At 38.1% G+C, this 26600-nt stretch overlaps 2 protein-coding genes and 1 pseudogene across 2 annotated transcripts; all 3 read left to right on the forward strand.

Moving 5' to 3' along the window:
• The first annotated feature begins 4757 nt into the window (after positions 1 to 4757).
• LOC131822354 (olfactory receptor 4C6-like) lies at positions 4758 to 5630 on the forward strand. Its single transcript, XM_059158772.1, has one exon. The coding sequence runs from the start codon at positions 4758 to 4760 to the stop codon at positions 5628 to 5630; it is 873 nt and encodes a 290-aa protein (XP_059014755.1).
• An 8514-nt stretch (positions 5631 to 14144) lies between these two features.
• On the forward strand, positions 14145 to 15030 carry LOC131822370 (olfactory receptor 4C15-like; annotated as a pseudogene).
• Positions 15031 to 24457: 9427 nt separating this feature from the next.
• Positions 24458 to 25372, forward strand: LOC131822386 (olfactory receptor 4C11-like). The gene has a single exon (XM_059158774.1). The coding sequence runs from the start codon at positions 24458 to 24460 to the stop codon at positions 25370 to 25372; it is 915 nt and encodes a 304-aa protein (XP_059014757.1).
• The last annotated feature ends 1228 nt before the right edge of the window (positions 25373 to 26600 follow it).

Below are 26600 nucleotides of genomic sequence, written 5' to 3' on the forward strand. Positions count from 1 at the left end.
TATGTTTATTGTTACAAATATCTAGGATAGTGATGGTGAAAGGGACACTGGAAAGGAAGTAAGGCTGGAGGAAGTAGAATGGATTTCTTGACAACAGATGGCATACACAGAGGCAGGAGGAAGTCAGGTGTTTAGAAGAATAGAAAATAATCATGAAAATGTTGTTAGTCTTCCCAAATATTCTCATGCTGGTACTCCTTTTGATGCTCATGAAAGTATTGTGAGGGAGGGTATATAACTCTTAGAGAGGCTGTAGAAGATGATGGTTAGTAGCTTGTGCTATGGATTTGCTCAAAGACTCACCCAAAGTCCCAAGCTCTCAAGCATTATCCACTGCATCAGATAATCAAGATAATACCATTCCACTTCTCATAGTTTTTTGTGGGACATAAAAGAGGAAATCATGAAGCTCTTAGCACAGTATCCTGAAAATAACTCCACAACACATACTAACTTTAACCATTATAACACTGTTTAATTTTTGCAGGATTAAAGATTATATTAAGTCCGTAAGTATCATAAGTGGGACAGAGAGTGAAGTTTATTTGCTCTGAACCCATGGCTTATCACTGTACTAGAGAGAACAAGGTGTGTGTTCTGGTAGTAAAAAAAGGACTTGATTTCTGTGAAGGAGACATACAAAAAAAAGTGAGGTGATTTCTTTTTTTTTTTTTTAATTTTTAATATTTCTTTTTAGAGTAACAGTATTCATTGTTTTTGCACCACACCCAGTGCTCCATGCAAACCGTGCCCTCTCTAATACCCTCCACATGCTTCCTCCAACATCCCACCCCCCCCTCCTTCAAAACTCTCAGATTGTTCTCTAGAGTCCATAGTCTCTCATGGTTCACCTCCTCTTCCAATTTCCCTCAACTCCCTTATCCTATCCATCTCCCCCTGTCCTCCATGCTATTTGTTATGCTTCACAAATAAGTGAAACCATATGATAATTGACTCTCTCTGCTTGACTTATTTCACTCAACATAATCTCTCCCAGTTCCGTCCATGTTGCCACAAAGTTGGGTATTCATCCTTTCTGATGGAGGCATAATACTCCATTGTGTATATGGACCACATCTTCCTTATCCATTTGTCTGTTGAGGGGCATCTTGGTCCCTTCCATAGTTTGGAGACCGTGGCCATTATTGCTATAAACATTGGGGTACAGATGGTCCTTCTTTTCACTACATCTGTATATTTGGGGTAAATAACCAGTAGTGCAATGGCAGGGTCATAGGGAAGCTCTATTTGTAATTTCTTTATTTTTAAATTTTTTTTATTTTCAGCATAACAGTATTCATTATTTTTCACCAAACCCAGTGCTCAATGCAATCCGTGCCATCTATAATACCAACCACCTGGTACCCCAACCTCCCAACCCCCCACCACATCAAACCCCTCAGATTGCTTTTAAGAGTCCATAGTCTCTCATGGTTCACCTCCCCTTCCAATTTCCCACAACTCCCTTCTCTTCTCCAACTCCCCAATTACTCCATGCTATTTGTTATGCTCCACAAATAAGTGAAACCAGATGATAATTGACTCTCTCTGCTTGACTGATTTCACTCAGCATAATCTCTTCCAGTCCCGTCCATGTTGCTACAAAAGTTGGGTATTCATCCTTTCTGATGGAGGCATAGTACTCCATAGTGTATATGGACCACATCTTCCTTATCCATTCATCCCTTGAAGGGCATCTTGGTTCTTTCCACAGTTTGGCGACCGTAGCCATTGGTGCTATAAACATTGTGGTACAGATTGCCCTTCTTTTCACTACATCTGTATCTTTGGGGTAAATACCCAGTAGTGCAATTGCAGGGTCATAGGGAAGCTCTATTTTTAGTTTCTTGAGGAATCTCCACACTGGTCTCCAAAGAGGCTGCACCAACTTGCATTCCCACCAACAGTGGAAGAAGGTTCCCCTTTCTCCACATGCCCTCCAACACATGTTGTTTCTTGTCTTGCTAATTTTGGCCATTCTAACTGGTGTAAGGTGATATCTCAATGTGGTTTTAATTTGAATTTCCCTGATGTCTAGTGATGATGAACATTTTTTCATGTGTCTGATAGCCATTTGTATGTCTTCATTGGAGAAGTGTCTGTTCATATCTTCTGCCCATTTTTTGATATGATTGTCTGTTTTGTGTGTGTTGAGTTTGAGGAGTTCATTATAGATCTTGGATATCAACCTTTTGTCTGTGCTGTCATTTGCAAATATCTTCTCCCATTCCATGGGTTGCCTCTTTGTTTTTTTGACTGTTTCTTTTGCTGTTCAGAAGCTTTTGATTTTGATGAAGTCTCAAAAGTTTATTTTCGTTTTTGTTTCCTTTGTCTTTGGAGACATATCTTGAAAGAAGTTGCTGTGGCTGATATCAAAGAGGTTACTGCCTATGTTCTCCTCTAGGATTTTGATTGATTCCTGTCTCACATTCAGGTCTATTATCCATTTTGTTTATCTTTGTGTACGGTGTAAGAGAATGGTCAAGTTTCGTTCTTCTACATATAACTGTCTAGTTTTCCCAGCACCACTTATTGAAGAGACTGTCTTTTTTCCACTGTATATTTTGTCCTGCTTTGTCGAAGATTATTTGCCCAGAGAGTTGAGGTCCATATCTGGGCTCTCTACTCTGTTCCACTGGTCTATGTGTCTGTTTTTATGCCAGTACCATGCTGTCTTGGTGATCACAGCTTTGTAATAAAGCTTGAAATCAGGGAACGTGATACCTCCAGTTGTATTTTTGTTTTTCAACATTTCCTTAGAGATTTGGGGTCTTTTCTGATTCCATACAAAGTTTAGTATTATTTGCTCCAGCTCTTTGTAAAATACTGGTGGAATTTTGATCGAAATGGCAATAAAAGTATAAATTGCTCTAGGCAGTATAGATATTTTGACAATGTTTATTCCTGCAATCCTAGAGCATGGAATGGTCTTCCATCTTTTTGTGTCTTCTTCAATGTCTTTCATGAGTGTTCTGTAGTTCTTCGAGTACAGATCCTTTACCTCTTTGGTTAGGTTTATTCCCAGGTATCTTATGGTTCTTGGTCCTATGGTAAATGGAATTGATTCTCTAATTTCCCTTTTTGTATTTTCATTGGTAGTGTATAAGAAAGCCACTGATTTCTGTGTATTGACCTTGTATCCTGCCACGTTGCTGAATTGCTGTATGAGTTCTAGTAGTTTGGGGGTGGAGTCTTTTGGGTTTTCCATATAAAGAATCATGTCATCTGTGAAGAGAGAGAGTTTGACTTCTTCATTGCCAATTCGGATACCATTTATTTCTCTTTGTTGTATGATTGCTGTTGCTAGGACTTCTAATACTATGTTAAACAAGAGTGGTGAGAGTGGGCATCCTTGTCATGTTCCTGATCTCAACAGGAAGGCTGCAAGCTTTTTCCCATTGCAGATGATATTTGCTGTGGGTCTTTCATAGATAAATTTTATGAAGTTCTGGAATGTTCTCTCTATCCCTATACTTTGAAGTGTTTTAATCAGGAATGGATACTGGATTTTGATCTTTTTCTGTATCAATTGAGCTTTTTCTGCATCAATTGAGAGGACCATGTGGTTCTTCTCTCTTCTCTTATAGATTTGTTCTATTACATTGATTGCTTTGTGAATATTGAACCATCCTTGTAGCCCAGGGATGAAACCCACCTGGTCATGGTGGATATTCTTTTTAATGTGCTGTTGGATCCTGTTTGCTAGGATCTAGTTGAGAATCTTAGTATCCATATTCATCAGGGATATTGGTCTGAAATTCTCCTTTTTGGTAGGGTCTTTGCCTGGTTTGGGGCTCAGGGTAATCCTGGCTTCTTAGAAAGAGTCTGGAAGTTTTCCTTCTGCCTCAATAAAAAGTGAGGTGATTTCTATGCGTAAAGTCTTGAATGTCTGATTGAGGTATGTATTAGTGGTCGATAAGAACTGTGATGAATTTATAGACTTTAGACAGAACAGGCATTATTATCTATAATAATGTATTATGCTTTTTAATACCTTAAGTCCTAAGATGGCTCACCAAACATCTGTTTGGAAGTGTGAAGATTTCATGCAGGTATTTCTGAACTGCTGTCTTTGAGAGGGACAGAGTCCCTTAGTTGGCTTCTTCGAACCCCCAACTTACCAGTCATCTACCATATATGCCTCTTCTCTAATAGAGGAAATGGAGCCCCAGAATGCTGAACAGTGTCACAACACACTCTAGGATTTAGAGGAATAATTTGAAATAAAAACCAGCTCTCCTGATTCTGAGACTATGCTCCTTCTACTTTATTAGAGATACTAAATTTGTATCAAAGTTCTTGGGCTATAGATTGGGGTTAGCCTATATTGTAGACTGCAAACAGTGTCCTGGAAGCTGTGTACCTAGTTTAGTAAAAGAGATAATATGAAGAACGTGTCTTTGGGTTTTAGAGGAGCCTAAGAGAGCCTTATTTTATATGCCTATTTAAAGTAGTGGTCTCTAATGTGTTCCCACCCAAGGGCAGACAGCCTCTGCTAAGGATCCAGAGCCAGGAGAACTTTACTACTGGAGCAGTAATTTCCCTGTATCATTTGGGATCAATTAAGATGGAGCTGTTATGAGATTATACTGTTAGCAGGTGGTGGCCATATTAGTGGCTGGAGAAAAAAGCAGGTCAAGAGGGTCTGAGACACAGTGTAAAACTTGTCCAACACACTTAGTGATTACTAATTAAAAACAATATTCTTTTGTAGATTTTCTATCTCAGAGTGGTGTGCTTATATCAGCCCATAGTAAATGAAGAATCCAAACAATGTGACTGAATTCATTCTTTTGGGCATTACAGAGAACCCGGAGCTGCAGAAAATACTCTCTGCTGTGTTTCTAACCATGTATATGTCCACAGTGTTGGAAAACCTACTCATTGTGGTAACTGTGATCACAAGTCAGAGTCTGAGATCACCTATGTATTTCTTCCTTACTTGCTTGTCCCTCATGGATGCCACCTACTCTTCTGTCATTGCCCCGAAGATGATTGTGGACTCTCTCTCCAAGACCACTACCATCTCATTAGAAAGCTGCCTGACTCAGCTCTTTGCAGAGCATTTCTCTGGTGGTGTGGGGATCATCCTTCTCATCGTGATGGCCTATGACCGCTATGTGGCCATCTGTAAGCCCCTGCACTACATGACCATCATGAGCTCTCGAGTGTGCTGTCTGCTGCTGGGAGGGACCGGGCTGGGGGGAGTTTTCCACGCAGCAATACAGCTTCTCTTCATGTATCAGATACCCTTCTGTGGCCCCAATGTTATTGATCACTTTATGTGTGATTTGTTTCCCTTGTTGAAACTGGCCCTCATGGACACGTACACCATGGGTCTCTTAGTCATCCTCAATAGTGGGGTGATGTGTGTGACCATCTTCCTTATCCTCATCACTTCCTATGTGGTCATCCTCTGCTCCCTGAGGTCTTGCAGCTCTGAAGGGCGGCGCAAAGCCCTCTCCACCTGTGGCTCCCACCTCACTGTGGTCATCTTGTTCTTTGTGCCATGCATTTTCCTATATGTACAGCCTGTGGCCACTTACCCCATAGACAAGGCAATAGCTGTATCCTTTACCACTGTTGTGCCCATATTAAATCCATTGATCTACACCCTGAGGAATGCTTAGGTAAAAAATGCCATGAGGAAACTGGTGAAATGAGTGACCCTGGATGTCATTGGCTTACATGCTAAGGAAAGATTTTTCCTACAAGGACAATGAGTTCCTTCAAGTCTCATTCATTCCAAATCATTGGGTACCCTAGAGCCAATGGCATCTTTTATGTGTGCCATTCAGATTAAGATACTATAATCAAGTTATTTCTTAATTCTCTAGTACATTTACTCCAACCTTGTTTTTAGAAGACTCTGGGAACCCTTTTTCCTCTTCCTTTTTTTTTTTTTTTAAATTAATTCAAGTCTGGTTTTCAATAATTCCAGTCCTGGTTCAGGGCTTTTGTTTGTTCTTGGTCTGCTTGCTGCTGAACTTCTCTCTCCCAGAGTTATTGCTTGCCTGCTTCATCTCATTTTTTTTTTTTTTTAACCTTCTTACGGTAAAGTTTCCACATCTCTTTAAACAAGTCTCTCCTGATGCTTTTCCCTGGGCATTCCCCTTTGTTATTCTCTGCCTCTTCATTCCTGGATTCATTTTACTTGTTTTCATTTTGCCTCATGTCAAAAGAGAAGAAAAAGCCCATGGCAGCATAAATAACTGGTTGTGAGTAAAAAATTTAGGAATATAATGTTTCTGTTTTAATTTTAGAATTACAGAACTGGAAGGATCTTAATGATATTCCTAGCCTCAAATGTTTGTACTCTGTTTGTGAATTTTTCTAGTGTCAAAAGTAGATCAAAAAGCTCCATCTTCTATTACATAGGTAAGAGCTGTTTTTAACATTTGTGTTGAAATTTTACCTGTCAGTTTGAATGCAAATTTCTTCTCTTAACTCTTACAAGTTCATTCACATTAAATAGCTTTCTTTTTTTTTTTTTTAATTTTTTTTATTTTTTATAAACATATATTTTTTATATACATATATTTTTATCCCCAGGTCTGTGAATCACCAGGTTTACACACTTCACAGCACTCACCAAATCACATACCCTCCCCAATGTCCATAATCCCACCCCCTTCTCCCCAACCCCCTCCCCCCGGCAACCCTCAGTTTGTTTTGTGAGATTAAGAGTCACTTATGGTTTGTCTCCCTCCCAATCCCATCTTGTTTCATTTATTCTTCTACCCACTTAAGCCTCCATGTTGCATCACCACTTCCTCATATCAGGGAGATCATATGATAGTTGTCTTTCTCTGCTTGACTTATTTCGCTAAGCATGATATAGCTTTCTTGTTAATCATATTACTTCAGAGTTCAGTGTCTGTATTCTTTTTTTTTATTTTTTTAACAATTTTTTAAAGATTTTTAATTATTTATTTGACAGAGAGATAGATAGATAGATAGATATCACAATTAGACAGAGAGGCAGGCAGAGACAGAGAGAGAGAGAGAGGAGGAATCAGGTTCCCTGGGGAGCAGAGAGCCCAATGTGGGGCTTAATCTCTGGACCCTGGAGTCATGACCTGAGCCGAAGGCGGAGGCTTTAACCCACTGAGCCACCCAGGAACCCCCCAGTGCCTGACTTCTTCTTCATCTTCTTCTTCTTTTTTAAAAAAATTTATCTATTTATTTATTTATTTTCAGCATAACAGTATTCATTGTTTTTGCACCACACCCAGTGCTCCATGCAAACTGTGCCCTCTCTAATACTCACCACCTGGTTCCCCCAAACTCCCACCCCTCGCCTCTTCAAACCCCTCAGATTGACTTTTTAACAGTAACATCTGAAACAAGTTTTGATCTTACTCCCCTTTATAGGAACTTGCTGTTAATAATGTTAGCTTATAAATCATATGATTCTCTCTCTATTAGAACTGAACATTTCAGTACCATTCATGATAAAATTGCATAGCAAAATAGAGTAAAAGGGTGTCATAGTTTGGAGAAGATATCTTCTTAAAAAGATATTGCCAGCATGAAGTTAATGGAGAAACATTAAATGAACTTGCTTCCTATTTCACTGAGAAAAATTAAGTCATCAGAAGAACATTTCCACAGATCCATGACTATCAATCTATCAGCATCTGTTCAAATATATAACACCTTCTTACCATCTCCAGTAAACACATAACCTTGCTCCTATCCAAAGGCAACCAATCTCTTTACAATCTGTGTTCTGAGCCTCACCTCCATTTCACTTACATAAAGGCATCTCTTATTTCACCTATATTTCCCTTACTGATGGATCATTTGCTTCAGCAAAGAAGCAGTCTGTCATTTCTTTTATTTTTAAAATGAAATCTTCCCTTGGTCTTATTTCCTTTGTCACATACTACTCCATTTCATTTCCTCCTCTTTGTAGCAAAACCTAAGAGGTTCTTTGATGCCTGTTACCCAATTCTTTCTATTCTCTTTAAACATTTTCCAGGGATACTTCAGTACCTAACACTGAAAATGCTCATTTCAAGGTCACCAGTGACATCTGTGTCCCAAGTTTGAGTAGTCTTTCCTCATTTCTTATCTTATGGACTCCATCATTAATCCCAGTCGGAAGACTGAAGTATCTTTCTGTGTTCTAATCAGACAATAAGCAAATACAAAAGTACCTCCTCTTTCCCTGCAATTCTAGAACTCCAGCAGTAATTCACTCTATCTCACCCTGGATATTCACCGAGGCAGTAGTCCTTTGGGAAATTTGCTGGCTCTGCCCAGTAAGGCCTGATTTTGAGACACCATTTTCTATAATGAATTAATAACACCCCTTCACCAGAATGACAAAGTATATTTTCATTATAATTGATAAACTTGGGGCGTGTGGGTGGCTCAGAAGGTTAAAGTCTCTGCCTTCGGCTCGGGTCATGATCCCAGAGTCCTGGGATCGAGCCCCGCGTCAGGCTCTCTCCTTGGTGGGGAGCCTGCCTCCTCCTCTCTCTCTCCCTTTGCCTTCCTCTCTGCCTACTTGTGATCTCTCTCTTTGTTGAATAAATAAATAAAATCTTAAAAAAATAAAATAAAATTGATAAACTTGATTCTTAAATTTGTATGTATGTGTAGCTATGTTTGAACATCCTTGGCAATAAAACCAGTGTGAGGGACGTAGAGATAGGGGACAGGATCTTCTATGAACCAGAACATACCATAAAGCTCTGCTTTGTAAACATTTTTCTGTAGGCCTGTTAATAAAGAACTTTAACGAATGGAAGAAATGGCCCAGAGATAAGCCATCTATCTTTGGAAACTTGGTATAGATTTTGTATATTAATAAATGATGAAGGCAAGATTTTAAATCTGAGGATAGAATGGTTTATTGGATCAATTCCCCTCATTTCATACATTTGGACCAATTGGACCAATTCCCCTCATTTCATACATTTCTTTGTGCGTGTATCTGTCTCTGTTCTCTCTCATTTTTGACTTGTAAAGCTGTTTTTTGAAACTTCACCTAATATTTGCACAAATAACATGTTTGTTATATTATCTGTCTCCCCCATCTTCACACTATTATTTCAGTGTTACAGCTCTCATTTCCGCTAACAGAATCAAGTAATTAGTGATGGAGAAAACAGGGCATGGAATAAAGTAGAAGATGTCAAGTGTGGTTTGAAGTAGGGTCCAGAGTTCCAGAAATAATTGCTGGAGTCCTGCTGTTGAGTCATGTGTTTAGAGGATCAGCTTCTCTAGGAATGTGGTCCTGGTCAGATGGTTCTTCTGCTCAGGGAATCTCTCTAAACTGTTAGTGAAAAGATAATAATACTTTTTCCTTAACACCACAGGGGAATAACACCTGTCCCTCAATACCACGGGTTAAAGTGCTTCTGCAAGTTCATTTTTCTGATGAATCAATTCAATATTGCTTCTTTATGTCAGATGTGAATAGATATAAAAATAGGTAGGATACAGGAGTGTGTAGGACAACAGACTCCTGGGTATGCACCCTCTCCCCAGGGACATTATGAACTAAGTCTAAGTTTCCCTCAAGCTTCAATCCCAGGGCTACCTAGATTCAGAGTATACAGACCTGCCATTCCTTCTCTTTTAACAAAAAAATGGAAAAGAGAAAAAGTCCTTTAATCTTTAAAAATTGTGTCCTTTAGTTTTAAAATGATGACATATATAGCTTAAGTACTGAGGAATAAAAAGTAGATTTCAGATTAGACATACATCTTTTCACATTATTCATTATTCTTAACAAGCACCTGTTGCTACTCTACTTCCAACACATTACAGGTCTGTCTTTCTTTCTTTCTTTCTTTCGTTTTAAAGATTTTTATTTACTTATTTGACAGAGATCACAAGTAGGCAGAGAGGCAGGCAGAGAGAGAGAGGAGGAGGAAGCAGGCTCCCTGCAGAGCACAGAGCCAAATGTGGGGCTGGATCCCAGGACCCTTGGATCATGACCCAAGCAAAAGGCAGAGGCTTTAACCCATTGAGCTACCCAGGTGCCCCAAGAAGGAAACTTTTGCTTCTTTACTTTTTTCCTGGAGACCATGCTGAAGATTGATAAGTAGTGGGGAACATTCTCTACCTTGTCAGCCAGAGTTACTCTTCCTCTCCCTCTTACATGTACAAGTAAGACTTGGGACTCATTTCACATGTTGGGTAGCCATTGAAGGGGCTTTTCTCTGTGCGGTATAAGAGATTACCATCACCAGAATTTTCAAGAGACTGACAAATGGTGAGATTTATAATGCACATTTTTGCATTTTCAGAGTATTTTAAAGTGTGAGATAGTAGTTAAAAGAATGGTGCTGTTGTCCAGCTACCAAGTTTAATGCAAGCATTAGTCTATCACTTAGCCGTGGACCACTGGGCCAGCTATATAACTTTTTTTCACCCTAAATCTTCATTTTTAATGTAAATCATATATAAAAAGTCTCAAAGGATTTAGAAACAAAATAATCCACGTGGTGTTCACAGGACGGCACTTGACACAATAATATGTTATCAATAAATAGTAGCTGTTAGAATGCAAACATTTTTTAGAGGGTTAGGAGTACCTAATACATCAAGGCTAATGAAATTAGAACTTATTTAGTTTTTCATCTTCAGGTTAAATCCAAATGCTGATGTAATGCCACATATACCTATTTAGGTCCTAGTCATGTTATCCTATTTTTTATTTGTTTGGGCCTCCTGGGGGGCTCAGTGGGTTAGGCTTCTCCCTTCAGCTAGGTATCATGATCCCAGGTTCCTGGGATTGACCCCCACATTGGGCTCTCTGTTCTGCGGGGAGCCTGCTTCCTCCTCCTCTCTCTCTTTGCCTGCCTCTCTGCCTGCTTGTGATCTCTGTCTGTCAAATAAATAAATAATTTTTTAAAAGACATTCATATGTGGCTAATATGTACTAATAAGTGCATAAAATCTTAAATTCAGCCTGAAATAGGATTATAGAATATTACATACAATGGTGACTATACTATTAATTCCTCATATAGTTTTGCTTGTTTCTTTTTTCTTTAATGTCCTCTACCACAGAACTATTAGATATGGGTATAAGCAAGATGTCAGAGAAATAATTCAGGAGAGCAATCAAAGTCAAGAGCTAGGCTTGAATAAAGTATTAGTCACAATAGAATCTCTAAGGGCAGAAATGAGATCCAATTAGGTCAGATTAAAAAATGCTATGAATGAGTTGCAGTCTAGGGGCACGGGGGTGGCTTAGTGGTTTAAGCCTCTGCCTTTGGCTCAGGTCATGATATCAGGGTCCTGGGAGGAACTCTGCTCAGCAGGGTGCCTGCTTCCCCCTCTCTCTCTGCCTGCCTCTCCTTCTACTTGTGATCTCCCTCTGTCAAATAAATAAACAAAATCTTTTACAAAAGAAATGCGTTGCATTCTAAACTGGATACTCTAACAGTCTGGGTAAATGAAACAGAAAGGGAATCAGTGATCTAGAAGATAAGCTGAGGGAAAGAAGGAAGCTGAGTAAAACAAAGATAGGCATCTAGAAGCACACGAAGAAAGGGTTGGAGAGATTAATGAAGACATTAAACGTTCCAATGTCAGAATTCTTGGGATTCTCATATAGTTTTAAAAATTTACTTGAGTGTTCAAATGGGAATTTCTATTATTTTCAGAATGATTGATGCTAGAATTAGTTTTGTGCCAAAATGAGTGGGAAGGAAATAGTGGGCAAAGGGGAGAGTAGGGAGGCAAAATTTCCCAGGTCACAGCCCTGGAGATGGTTCACAGTTCCATTTACAGCCACGAAGGTCCTTGAGCAATCTCTGGTGCACCTCCAGTGTATTGAAGAGTATGGCTATTGAGGAAGAATAGACCTTTGAATCTTCAGGAAAATTTGGGCCATGATACATCTATTTGTGAAAAGCTTATAACAGTTTAACACTTTTAGTTTAAGAAGCTATGTTATGTTATCATGAGAGTTCCACCTACACAAATTAATTATACTGGACACTTGATAAAATGATTTTCAAGCTCCCTCTCCTTTTTTTCTGAACTGCTAAGTTGATGGAAAATGATGGTGTTGTGGATTTGAAGATTTTTAGGGGTGTCTGGGTGATCCATTGGCTTACGCATCTGAATGTTGCTTTCAACTCAGGTGGTTGATCTAGTGTCTTGAGATAGTGCTCTGCCTCTGCATTCTGCAGAGTCTGCTTCCGACTGCTCTGCAAACCTGTTGCAGTTGCTCTGCAACTCTGCATTCAGCATGGAGTTTGCTTCAGATTCTCTCTCCCTCTCCTTCTGCCCCTCCTGCTCATAATCTCTCTCGAGAATAAATAAATCATCTTAAATAAAGTAAACTTGATTTTTAATTTTAAACTTCATACAGTTCTCTCTAGATACTTACTGAAAATAAAAGTCTATTATTTTTGTATGTTCACATCTTGATTTTGATTATATAACATGTCAGTATAAATGGGCAGAGTTATTATGCATTTGTTGTTTTTCTCTTTTCACATTATAAAAATGCTTCACCGTTCATGTCCTCACACTATTAATTAGTGTTTCACTGTCAGTATCAGGTGCTATCAATCTGTCATAGCCTGAATTGCAGAAGCATCCTCCTATTGTTGACCACGTTAGATATATCTAAATTTTCACTATCATAAATTACATGACATCATCCTCCATTATAAAAGTTATACCACCCTGGGGCACCTGGGTGGCTCAGTGGGTTAAGCCACTGCCTTCGACTCAGGTCATGATCTCAGGGTCCTGGGATCAAGTCCCACATCGGGCTCTCTGCTCAGCAGGGAGCCTGCTTCCCTCTCTCTCTCTCTCTCTGCTTGCCTCTCTGCCTACTTGTGATCTATCTCTGTCAAATAAATAAATAAAATCTTAAAAAAAATTTATACCACCCTATTTCACTTTAGAATAACCTTTAGTGCGGGAGTTACTACTATAAGGAACACAAACATGTTTGTCAGTCTGGAAATAATGCAAAGGAATTTTGCAAATGAGTGCATGAGTAAAGCAGTTTTACTACAACTTTAGAATTAGTATATTTTTAAAACCCGTGATTTAAAATAAAACCACATATTTTACCTTATGATAATCTAAAATTTCAAGCTTACTGTGTGTGTAGACAGTGCTTAAAAATAATGCCATTGATAGATTGTATCTTTAAGTAATTGGGCATTATCTTCTGATTCTACATTCATTTATTCTGTGTTCTTCATCAAAAGGCCTCATCCAAACATGAACAAGGGAATCAGAAGGCTTAAACCTCTACAGCTGGGTGGAGAATTGAAAGGCCAATCTGCTCTTCATTCTTGCAAGGAGAGGAAAAGGCTTGTTCCTTTCTGTTGACATAGTGGGAAAGACTTAGGTATTAGAACTAAATTTTCTCTATTAATATCCCAGATCTAACTTCTATTCTCAAATTTATCTTTGTATGCATGAGTTTCATATCAGTACAATAAGGATAAGACCTAACATGGACTGTATCCTAGGCACTAGGCCTACAACTATTTTTCGTTTGTTTGTTTTGTTTTGGTATTATTTAATTTAGTAAACATGCCAACACTCTGGTATAGGTTTTTTTTTTTCCCTTCTAAATTCCAGTTCTTATTTTAAAATGATGAAGAAAACAAAAACAAAAACAACAACCAAGCAACTCAACACATGGATACTTGCTCTGTGTTTGTATGGAGCTTTCCCATGTATCTTCTCTTTTATAAGGAATGAATGAACTCACCTTAAAGGCCATGTTCATTTCAGATGTTTAAAGAAATATTTGAGAGTAACCATGATTTGCAAGTGCTTCTTAACCTGAACGTTATTCTTCTGTTTGCAGATCAGGCAAACTTCTGGCAGGGATAGCATGTAAATGTACTCTGCTCCTATTCTGTGCTCAGGGGTGGACATGATAACTCCAGTGTCATGCTCCTTTCCTTAGAATCCTCCTCCTCCTCCTCAGTTCTTCCTGAGCTTCCACTACCACCTTCAACAAATTTGAATTTTGTGTTCACAGTGATGCTAGAAACACAGAAGATAATTTTTTATGTAGATGCACCAACTTCTTAATGACGACCGTATCACTTTACACTGGTCTGAAACACATTTTTCTTTCTCATAATTGTAGCCTCTACATGGTCCTTCTGGCAGCTTTGAGCTTTCCCTTGGAAATCATGCAAAACCAAAATTTTGTAACTTGAGTTTGTTCTCCTGGGGCTTTCACAAAATCCTAAGTTCAGAAAACAGTACTTGTATTTTTGTTTGGATACATTGCAACTGTCAGGGGCAACTGGCTAATTGTCGTAACCATCAGCAACAGCCCAGTACTCCTCAGCTCCCCCACGTACTTCTTGGCTTTCCTGTCCTTCCTGGATGCCTGCTTCTCCACTGTCATTGCCCCGCAAGATGATTGTGGACTCTCTCTATGAGACGAAAGCCATCTCCATTGAGATTGCTTGACCCAGCTCTTTGCTGAACACTTCTTTGCTGGGCTGGAGGTGATTGTCCTCAGAGCCATTGCTTATGATCACTATGTGGCCATCTGTAAGCCCCTACACTACACAACCATCATGAGCTATAGGCTCTGTGGCATTCTGATGGTATAGACTGGATGGCGAGTTTTCTGCATTCCCTGACAAAATTTTTCTTTACTCTCCACCTGCCCTTCTATGGCCCCAATACCATTGATCACTTCATGTGTGATTTGTACCCATTACTGGAGCTTGCCTGCACTGACACATCTTTGGCCTTTTGGTGGTTGCTAACAGTGGGTCTATCTGCATCATAATACTCTCTTTGTTGCTTGTCTCCTATGTTGTCATCTTGCTCTCTCTGAGCACCCATGAAGGGTAGTGGAAAGCTCTCTCCCCCTGTGGATCTCATGTCGCTATTGTGGTTTTCTTCTTTGTCCTCTGCATATTTGTGTATGCACGGTCTGCACCTGTTTTCTCCTTTGACCAAATGGTGACTGTCTTTTACACGATCCTAACTCCTTTGCTCAATCCTTTGATTTATACTTTCAGGAATAGGGAAATGAAAAATGCCATAAAGAAAATATGAAACAGACTAATGGTGGTTTGTAGAGACAAATGAAACACTGAAGTTCAAAAAAATTGTGAAGAATAAAAGTCAGATATTCGAGACAAAATCTTTGTGTGCCAGTACCATGCTGTCTTGATGATGGGATTTCATCAAGATCAAAAGCTTTTGCACAGCAAAGGAAACAGTTAACAAAATCAAAAGACAACTGACAGAATGGGAGAAGATATTTGCAAACGACATATCAGATAAAGGACTAGTGTCCAGAATCTATAAAGAACTTAGCAAACTCAACACCCAAAGAACAAATAATCCAATCAAGAAATGGGCAGAAGACATGAACAGACATTTCTGCAAAGAAGACATCCAGATGGCCAACAGACACATGAAAAAGTGCTCCATATCACTTGGCATCAGGGAAATACAAATCAAAACCACAATGAGATATCACCTCACACCAGTCAGAATGGCTAAAATCAACAAGTCAGGAAATGACAGATGCTGGCGAGGATGCGGAGAAAGGGGAACCCTCCTACACTGTTGGTGGGAATGCAAGCTGGTGCAGCCACTCTGGAAAACAGCATGGAGGTTCCTCAAAATGTTGAAAATAGAACTGCCCTATGACCCAGCAATTGCACTATTGGGTATTTACCCTAAAGATACAAATGTAGTGATCCAAAGGGACACATGCACCCGAATGTTTATAGCAGCAATGTCCACAATAGCCAAACTATGGAAAGAACCTAGATGTCCATCAACAGATGAATGGATCAAGAAGATGTGGTATATATACACAATGGAATACTATGCAGCCATCAAAAGAAATGAAATCTTGCCATTTGCAACAACATGGATGGAACTAGAGCGTATCATGCTTAGCGAAATAAGTCAAGCAGAGAAAGACAACTATCATATGATCTCCCTGATATGAGGAAGTGGTGATGCAACATGGAGGCTTAAGTGGGTAGAAGAATAAATGAAACAAGATGGGATTGGGAGGGAGACAAACCATAAGTGACTCTTAATCTCACAAAACAAACTGAGGGTTGCCGGGGGGAGGGGGTTGGGGAGAAGGGGGTGGGATTATGGACATTGGGGAGGGTATGTGATTTGGTGAGTGCTGTGAAGTGTGTAAACCTGGTGATTCACAGACCTGGGGATAAAAATATATGTATATAAAAAATATATGTTTATAAAAAATAAAAAATAAAAAAAAAAAAAAAAAAAAAAAAAAAAAAAAAAATCTTTGTGTGTTTTTTTCCTCTTTAATAGGAGCTTATATATTGGAAAAAAAAAGAAAAGAAAAGAAAGAGAAAAAGAAAAATGAAAAGACAAAAAGCCAGTAATATGGTGCCAGGAAAAATATTTTCACAGTTAGTTCACTTACCAATTCGGATTTGGTAATTCAGTATTCATAGTAAATTAAAAAGTGTTGGAGATTATGTTTAATTAATATGTAAGATCCAGTGAAAAGATTAGGAAGAGAAATTACCCATCAAAACTCTTGCCACTCATCCCATGTTTTGATAAATCTTTGTGGAGGAATGACAAAAAAAATCTGAGAGATTAGAAACAGAAACTTAAACTATTTCAAGTTAAAAGAAACTTATGTGTAGGATATTGATCTCTCTGATCAATGAAGACAGCAGTCAGGACTCAAGGGTGGAAAAGATCAAGAATTCTCATAAACTGAGCAGTATAGGAGATCGTACATCATATGACTATGTTCTGAAAGAGGAACTCATACCTTGGATTTCATGACCTCACTTCCCCATCTACTCTTATTTATTTTATTTTATTTTTTTTATGTTTCAAGAAAAGTTATTGCTTTCTGATATGCTGATATAATTTAATTTTCTTATTTTTTGTTTTGTCAGTTTCCTCTCATGGACTGTATGCTCTAGTTGAGGCAGGGAATTTTTTTTTCATTATGTATCATAATAGTCTAGAACATCCTTATGTAGGAGTTCAGTGAATAACTATTGAATAAGTGCATAAATGAGGTATCTTCCCATATGCCCCTTTAAGTATATCTGTAACATTAACACACCAAAGTAAAGTTTGGCAAAGGAATGTAGTTATTGCTGATATTAGATTTTGGTAATGGTATCTCTATCTCTATATATAAAATTTTATATAATATGTATAAAATTATATTTTATATACTTTTATATAAAATACAATTATATGTATACATGTACATACATGTATATATTTTATATATATTTATATAGATAAAATTTCATATATTATATATAAAATTATATTTTATAATCTTTTATATAAAATATAATTATATTTATAATTATATGTATATACAAAATTCGAGTAGAAAATAAAGCCACTGCTGTCTATGCATTTTCTCATTCTTCACACTCTGTTCCCTCTTCCACTCTCTGAAAATAATAAGTCTTGCTCCCAGTGATCTGAATTTTAATTGTGACTGTTTCTTTATTAAAAAAAAAAGATTTTATTTATTTGAAAGAGGTCACAAGTAGGTAGAGAAGCAGGCAGAAAGACAGGAGGAAGAAGGCTTCCTGCTGAGTAGAGAGCCTGATGTGGGGCTCGATCCAAGGACCCTGGGATCATGACCTGAGCCAAAGGCAGAGGCTTTAACCCACTGAGCCAACCAGGCACCCCTGAACTATTACTGATCCAATTAAAATCATTTCTCTCCTCAAATTTTCATTGTATTAGTTGGGTTTATCTAGCCAGAATTTCTAAATTATTCATTGGAAACCTTCCTTTGTAAGATACAACTTTAAATAAGCAGAGTTTAAATCAGTGCCCTGGTTGATGTTAAGTTGAGGACAGAGGGGGCTTAAACTAAGACAAACCTCAGTTGGGAACCCTGCAACTGCACTACTGGGTATTTACCTCAAAGATACAGATGTATCTTTGTACAGAAGGGACATCTGTACCCCAATGTTTATAGCAACAATGGCCACTGTCGCCAAACTGTGGAAGGAACCAAGATGCCCTTCAATGGACGAATGGATAAGGAAGATGTGGTCCATATACACTATGGAGTATTATGCCTCCATCAGAAAGGATGAATACCCAACTTTTGTAGCAACATGGACAGGACTGGAAGAGATTATGCTGGGTGAAATAAGTCAAGCAGAGAGAGTCCATTATCATCTGGTTCCACTTATTTGTGGAGCATAACAAATAGCATGGAGGACAAGGGGAGTTAGAGAGGAGAAGGGAGTTGAGGGAAATTGGAAGGGGAGGTGAACCATGAGAGACTATGGACTCTGAAAACAATCATAGGGTTTTGAAGGGGTGGGGGGTGGGAGGTTTGGGGAACCAGGTGGTGGGTATTCGAGAGGGCACGGATTGCATGGAGCACTGGGAGTGGTGCAAAAATAATGAATACTGTTATGCTGAAAAAAAAAAAAGACAAACCTCAGTTGGTATTTGTTCTATTTCCACAGGTTTCATGATGGGATGAGTATAGTCAAGTGATTTCAGGAAATCCTGGCATTGTTTTGACAGAATTTGGAACCTCAATGTCATCCGGTCTTATGGTGTACAAGAAATTTAATGAGCACTAAAGGTCTTTTGACTCAGAGATTGAAGAATCTTCATGAGATTGTTGACTCAGCTTCTTGCCTTTGGCCACTTCAGGATCTCCTTGCAAACAACCCTCCAAAATTTTCCCACCAGAACTGGAGACCTTAATAATTCTTTAAAATGTAAGGAGTTTGTTTAGGACTTTTGAACAGGGAGGTTTAATGCAGGAGCTCGTTCATTGGCTGTTCTTGTTCTCCAGGCAAAGAAATCTTATGACCTTACTGTGCACATAATATGAACATAAAAGAGATTTGGACTTATACTTAAGAGATATGGATTCTAGGCTCAGTTCTGTTACCAATTAGCTGTGGGAACTTTGTGTGGTATTTCACTTCACTGGTTCTCAGTTCCTCATGTTTAAGTAAGATTAATAATAACACATGACTATTTCTTCTGTGCTTTCTCTGAGCCAGAGATTCATTCTTTCCCTATGTTAGATATTTTAAGATTTACAGAAGCCTTTTAAAGGTAGGTATTCATATTCCCATTTAATTAATGGGGAAGCTGAGGTTCTAAGATCTTTTTTTTTTTTTAATTTTTTATTTTTGATAAACATATATTTTTATCACCAGGGGTACAGGTCTGTGAATCACCAGGTTTACACATTTCACAGCACTCACCAAATCACATACCCTCCCCAATGTCCATAATCCCACCCCCTTCTCCCAAACCCCCTGCCCCCGGCAACCCTCAGTTTGTTTTGTGAGATTAAGAGTCACTTATGGTTTGTCTCCCTCCCAATCCCATCTTGTTTCATTTATTCTTCTTCTACCCACTTAAGCCTCCATGTTGTATCACCACTTCCTCATATCAGGGAGATCATATGATAGTTGTCTTTCTCTGCTTGACTTATTTCGCTAAGCATGATACGCTCTAGTTCCATCCACGTTGTTGCAAATGAGATCGTAAGTGACACACCAAACACCATTCTTAGGATTCTTCCAGGCCATTTGTAATAAAAGAGGCCAAGTGTTGGGGTATGATTTCCTCTCAGACATTTATGTGAGATACCAGGGCTTGCGGCTTGCTGGTTACCACTAGACCCTTCAGCAAGAGTGCAAAGCATTGTGCAATCTTTTGTGAAGACCTCTCACCTCCATTCCTGCCTCCACCTTGTGTCCTTCCCCTGTACCCTGCATGGCTCACCTCATCCCCATTGAAGGTGCCTAGCAGACAGTGACACACCTGGCAGGTGATTCTTGAACCAGAGTGCTGGGTAGTAACATGATTTTCCATTGGAAAAGTAATTTATGATGCAATCTATATCATCTTTGATAGCTTATAACTATTCTCAGGCAACTTTCTGTGTGGATATGAAGAATGGCATATATCTTTCTGTGTGGCTATGTGGAATGGCACACATCTTTTTTTAAAGACTTATGTATACATTATGTATGGATGTATGTATATATGTACGAATGTATGTATGTATTTCAGAGGGAGAGAGAGAAAAAAGTAGGGGGAGGAGCAGAGTGAGGGGGACAGTAGGGGGACAAGCAGACTCTGTGCTGAATGCAGAGTCTGACACAGGGCTCGACCTCATGACTCCAAGACCATGACCTGAGCCCAAATTAAGAGTCAGAGACTTAACTGATTGAACCACCCAGTACCCCATGGATGGCACACACATTTAAAAAGAAAAAGAAAACACAGAAGACATGTATTCAAAAATTCCTTCCCTTTCCTTCTTTCCTTTCTTCCTCTCTACATTAACTTAGAAACGTAGTTAAGATTTGGAAAGGGAGTACTGAATATTAATGTTAAAAATTATATATATATATATGTATATATATGTAAAATTATATATATGTGTATATATGTATATATGTGTTTATATATGTATATATATGTGAGTGTGTGTGTGTGTGTGTGTGTGTGTGTGTGTATTTGGGACACCTAGGTGGCTCAGTCAGTTGAATGTCTGACTCTTGATTTCAGGGGTCAGGTCATGATCTCATAGTTAAGAGATTGAGCCCTGTGTGGGGTTCTTCACTGGGTGTAGAGCCTGCTTAAAATTCTTTCTTTCCCTTTGCCTTCCCCCCAACAACTCCTGTGCTCTCTCTCTCTCTAAAAAAAGTATTCAAAAGAAGAAAGAAAGTTGAAAGAAAGAAAAAAAGAAAGAGAAATTTTTATTACTGGTTGACTTTTCCTAAGAGAAAATGGAAATTAAAGAAGGTAAGAAACTTGCTTAACATCACATAGCAAATAATGGTGAGGCTAGGACTCATGTCTGTCTATCTGACATAGTTCATGTATCTAAACCTTTAGGTGGCTTCAACAACTTTCACGCTTCTAGAAGAGATGGGCTGAAGCAAAGTTTACAGAGAAGTAAACAGATTTTCCTCTCCTGCAGTTCACAGTGAGTTGAAGCTAACTAATTGGCCCCAAAGCATGTGTTTGCCCATGGACCGTCTGAACAAGTTGACACATTGGACATCCTTTGGGACGGTTGGGAGTAATGGTTTTCCTGGGGTTCCTGAGGCTGGATGCCTGCCTTAGGCATTTGTTAACTTGTGTGAGAGTTGCCATAAATATGCAGTGCTGTGGAAGAAACCAGTTACTCATATGTTTTCCAAAGGAGCAACTCTGGGAAGAGAGGCAGCCTCAAAGGAATTTCTCTCTCAGAGTGCAGGGATAAGGTTCCTTCACAAAGTTTTGAGGAACTGAATTAAGAAATTTCTCTTTTTTATGAACATCTCCCCTACTCCAATCTAGAGCTTGTTGTTTTTGTCTAAATTCGTGTTTTGGGGGTGGAACTATGTGATGTAGGACCACATGCAGAGTCCCTTTTCTGCATAAACTCTCTATATCCCATCACCTATTGTGATAAAAACATTGATAAATCTCAATGAAGTATAGTTTGCATGTTTTATTCAAGCTTCATATGATTCAGCCTCTAAGTAAATTGAAGTTGAAGATACGAAAAAATTTGCTCTATTGGAAGTCATCTATTTTTTCATAAGCAAAGAGGTAAGCTTTTTAGTTTGTCTGAGATCATTTCCTCACATTCCCTTGTCAAGCCTGATCTGATGGAATCTATATTCAGAGGGTCTTCTAACAAATGGTGAAGTTCCTGGACACTATTTCCACCCATGGGGTACTGAGGTAGTTAAGGCTTCCCAAACCTTTGCTGACCTCAGTGCAAGGATTTCCTACTTTTAGATCATCTCTGTTTAATATAGGGGTGGGGTAGAGCAAGAAACTTCAGCATGGCATTGCGGCCAACTTGGGAGAAATTTCTCTCTTGGGGAGGCCCCTGATTTGAAAAGTTTTGGGTCAGTGGTGATGCTTCTGGGCTGGGTATAACTAAGAGTGCATTTTCTATACACTTGGGTTTTAAGACCTTGTTAATCCTCTGCTTATGATTCACCCCTGCAACTTCTGTCTGGTTTTGGGGTGAGGGATCATGTGGTGGGTCAGGAAGAAAGAAGCTGAACTCTCCAATAAAACCTCAGGTCAAACGACCCTCTCCAATATGTTTGCTCACCTCCCCTCTTTTGTAGGTCTTTTCTATCTTCTCCCCTAACCCTTCTCTTCATGGTGTCTCCTCACTCTCATTCTCCTCTCTCCTGCTCTGACTCTATGCTCTCCTTGCCCTATCTTCCTCTTCACCATTATTCATTTGGGTATCTAGTTTTCCCTATTCCTCACCATGCAGTTTATAGAACCCGATTTTTACAGAACTGGAAGTTAAGGTATCAGATGGCACCCTTCTCTGATCTTTCAGGATTTACCTTCTCTTGCATGCAATGATGATAGGGATTTGATGTTTTATATGCTGTGGAGGGTGAATACTAGGGACAGAAAATGCTATCTAGTAGCATCCCATTCCTGCTTTAGCTTGACTGTGCTGTACCACAGAAACTTTCTGGATCACAGGTGAAACTTTGTATACAGATTTTTCTGTACATAAAGCAAAGGGCCACACTGAACTTGCAAGAAAATGTGAATGTCAATAAAACTAATAAAAGAGGAATATTGTTTCAGTGATGTTTGAAGATTACAGAACAAGAAACATATATAATCTGGGATTGCAAAATCAAATTGTGTGTATAATCTAAATAAGTATATATATTAAACATATGTATGTATTTAATAAAGCACATATTAATAGAAGAGATAGAGGTAGAAATCTATTGACCTGAAAAAACCAAGGGATATCTTTTGGTAGCAATATAATTTGAAATGTAAAATTTAAACAGGCAAAAATTTAAAATTAGGATTAAGGAGAAGAAGAAGCATGCTCTATTACTGTGAAGTCACCCAAAATCTGAAAGATAAGACAGTCTGGGAGTGTGAAGGGATAGTGATTGAATTCAGTGATAGAACTATGAGTGGTGGTGTTGATCTCATATAATGTGCATATCTTATAAATGGTATTTTCTTGTCTTAATGCCCCAAATCTTCTTTTTGCTTATTTAAAATAGAACAAGATAGAGCTACATCACTTGGATTTACTGATTGTCCATTATTTGCCCCTAATCATCTCTATTACAACCTCTTAAAGTCACCCAGATGCCCCAGGAATCTAATGTTTTAAAACAAAACAATCATTATTTTTATTCTTTTCTAATGCTGTCAGGATCTTTGGAACTATTGATCACAGTGTATAGTTATAGCATCTCTAGTTTATCATACAACACTAGTATTATTTTAGCTAGATGGCAAATTAATTTTAAGTTTTATTTAGATAAGGAATTTTATTAGGGTGAATGGGAAGTTTATATTCTATTTAGAGAAATTGAGAGTAAATTATGGCATAATTGAATTTCAGAGAACTGTGCTGGAAAATCCAGTTTACATATTTAAGGCCAATACTTCACTTCTTTATTATTTTTGAAACTTCACTGACCAGCCAATTGATAATTAAGTGACCGTTGTTCTTTTGAAATCAAAATTCACTTGGTATTATCACATATGGTTTTATGTAATTCTTATATCAGTAATGATCTTATCTAAAGGTGTGTTATCCTTCTGACTTGAATGAAAAGAGGCTGAGGAAATATTTATATGCCCCCTTACATAGATTGAAGATATTAGTATGTACTTAGTATATATTGGTAACTACTTTGTTTTGTTATTGAAGAATTTTGATTTATCAGAAAGAGCTTCTCAAAACTCATATTAAAATAAATTCTACATTATTTGAAATCAATATTAAAATGTACAGAAATATTGTAGACAGAATAAAAATAAATTGTGCTAATTTCCTAAATGGAAGCATTAGAAGAAAGTATAACTATGGCTGCCATGAAGCTGAATTAGGAAGTAATTTCTTCTTAAAGCATAATCCAAGCAAGGTACTCAAGAGGTCAGGAATAATAAAGGCAAACTGGTGACCAAATCAAGAAATGTTTATTTTGAGAGAGAGTCTCCAAGTGAATACATTTTAAAATAATAAGGGATAATCTTTTTCAGTAATTCAGCTGCATTTACATTGTAAGTACATCATACACATAGGTATATCCTTAATAAAGTATCTATTAGGGTGTCTAATTGTCAAATGAAGATAAAGCTTCAAGACCTTGAAGTGACCTGATCAAAATCATACAGCAAAGTCATTAGTTCTCAGAACTTGGCAGAACTAACCATTACGTGAGAGCTTTGTTACCCCTGAAAATCTTGGTCCACATAAGAAGACCTTCAATTAATGCTCATTGTTAAAGCATGGGCATAACATTAAAAAACAAAAAACAAGTTTCCCAAGGGATTTCGATATATGAATATATGAAAAACTGAGAGCCATTGGTTTATGTGTTGATGGAATTAGAAATATATAAGTGCAATTTTGAGTCCAATTTCATCACCATAGCCAGGTCACTATTTCCCCAATTTTCTCTGCAGATGATTAGCTTCTACATTCCCTGTAACCATGGAATTGAATAGCAGTGTGAGTGAATTCATTCTGCTTGGGCTAACCCAGAATGTTCTGAAAGAGAAAGTCGTGTTTGTGGTCTTCTTCTTTCTATACCTTGCAACTCTGATGGCAAATTTACTGATTATGATGACCATAAGATTCAGCCGGACACTTGGGAGCCCCATGTACTTCTTCCTTTTCTACTTATCCTTTGCTGATACCTGCTTCTCAACAACCACTGCTCCTAGGTTGATAGTAGACTCTGTATCTGAGAAGAAAGTCATCTCCTACAATGAGTGCATGACCCAGATTTTTGCATTTCACTTCTTTGGGTGCATGGAGATCTTGGTGCTTGTCCTCATGTCCTTAGATCGCTATGTGGCTATTTGTAAGCCCCTGCGGTACACAACTATCATGAGCCACCGTGTCTGTGGTACAATGGTGAATCTGGCCTGGGTGGTATCTTTTATCCATTCTTCTTCACAGATTTTCTTGGCTTTGAAACTACCATTCTGTGGACCCAATGTTATCGATAATTATTTCTGTGATATGCCAACTTTGTTGAAACTTGCTTGCATGGACACTCATTTAATTAATTTACTCATAGTTTTTAATAGTGGGGCTATCTGCATGGTAAGTTTCATTGTCCTGCTTACCTCTTACATTTTTATCTTACATTCTCTGAATAACCAGAGTGCAGAAGGAAGAAAGAAAGCCCTCTCTACCTGCACCTCCCACATTATCGTTGTCATCTTATTCTTTGTCCCATGTATATTCACATATGATCGTCCTGTAACTACATTTCCAATGGACAAGATGGTGGCTGTGTTCTACACTATTGGGACACCCTTGCTCAACCCTCTGATTTACACTCTGAGAAATGCAGAAGTGAAAAATGCAATGAGGAAGTTATGGTGCAACAAACTCTGACTTGAAATGGAAAAACAAACAAACAAAACAAAGCAAAACAGAAGACTCAAATTTCTAATCCTGTAACAGCTTAAATAAGATTGGGTTGATAGAAATCATTTCTATGTTTTCATCCCAGTGTGGACAATTGAATCTTCTCCCAGTAGGTTGTTTGTAGATATAGTAGAATGACCACGGAGCACAGACCCATTTCATTTTGAGTCAGCATCATACACTGCCACACTATCAAATACAGTAGTATTTGTGGGAGATAAGCCCAATTCACCTTTTTGCTGTCTGCACAGCAGATTGTGAGGTAGCCCTTGTTTCATCTATCACCTTAGCTCCCTCCTTTGTACATTATTCTTGGTTGTGTTTCTCTTTTCCATGGTTCTGAGCTGGGTTGAAAGACTGGCCCCTAATTTTGACTGGCCTATTTTGTTGGAAAATCAGTTTTGACACTACTAAATCTTGATCTTTTCTTTTCTGGCTCAATGATGAATATCCTCAAGTCAGTACAAGAAGCTAATGATCCCACAGGACCATAAATATCAACTAATTAAGCTATTTGTCACTTGTCTTCCCTTTGTAACTTCTGTAAAATTAGCCTTTTCGTTTTCTTGTCTCTTGAGCATGTTCAAGGATATAACTCATGACCTTCTATTCAAATAGTATAATTCTAGCTATAATAAATAAATTCATTGTGTTGATCCACAATTTCTATGTACTTTAATATCTTTTTTTCTTTGTTCTTCATGATTACCATTATTTAATCAAATTTTAATGTCGTATACATTTCTTATATAAGTCCACAAGCATTTCCCTAATTGTTGGTTGGTGAATTTGGGACAATTTTATCCAATCCTGAGTGTTATATTATAAAAACAAATGCCTCCTGGATAAGAGCACACATATGAGAAAAGCAACAGCTGACAGAGAAAATAGAGTTAATGTTACAATATTTCATCCAAAAGAAGAATATACAAGGGATTGTTTCATAACTAGTGGATAAGATTGCTTGGTTGCCTGGCATGGCATGCACATTTCTGGGTTGAGAGAGATGTTTCAGGTTATGGTTTATTGAATTCTACCTTTAGTAACCAAACTTTGCATGGTAATTTGACTTTCTATAGAGATTTCCCTCTTTGAAGAGAAAAGTCTTGACTAATGACTAGAATAAGTACATTAGTGTTTTGGTTTATATTTTTCACGTATGTCATTAGACTTACATTCTATTTCAGGTACTGTT

The sequence above is a fragment of the Mustela lutreola genome, chromosome 1 (genome assembly GCF_030435805.1).
Source record: "Mustela lutreola isolate mMusLut2 chromosome 1, mMusLut2.pri, whole genome shotgun sequence".
In the NCBI taxonomy this organism is placed as follows: Eukaryota; Metazoa; Chordata; class Mammalia; order Carnivora; family Mustelidae; genus Mustela; species Mustela lutreola.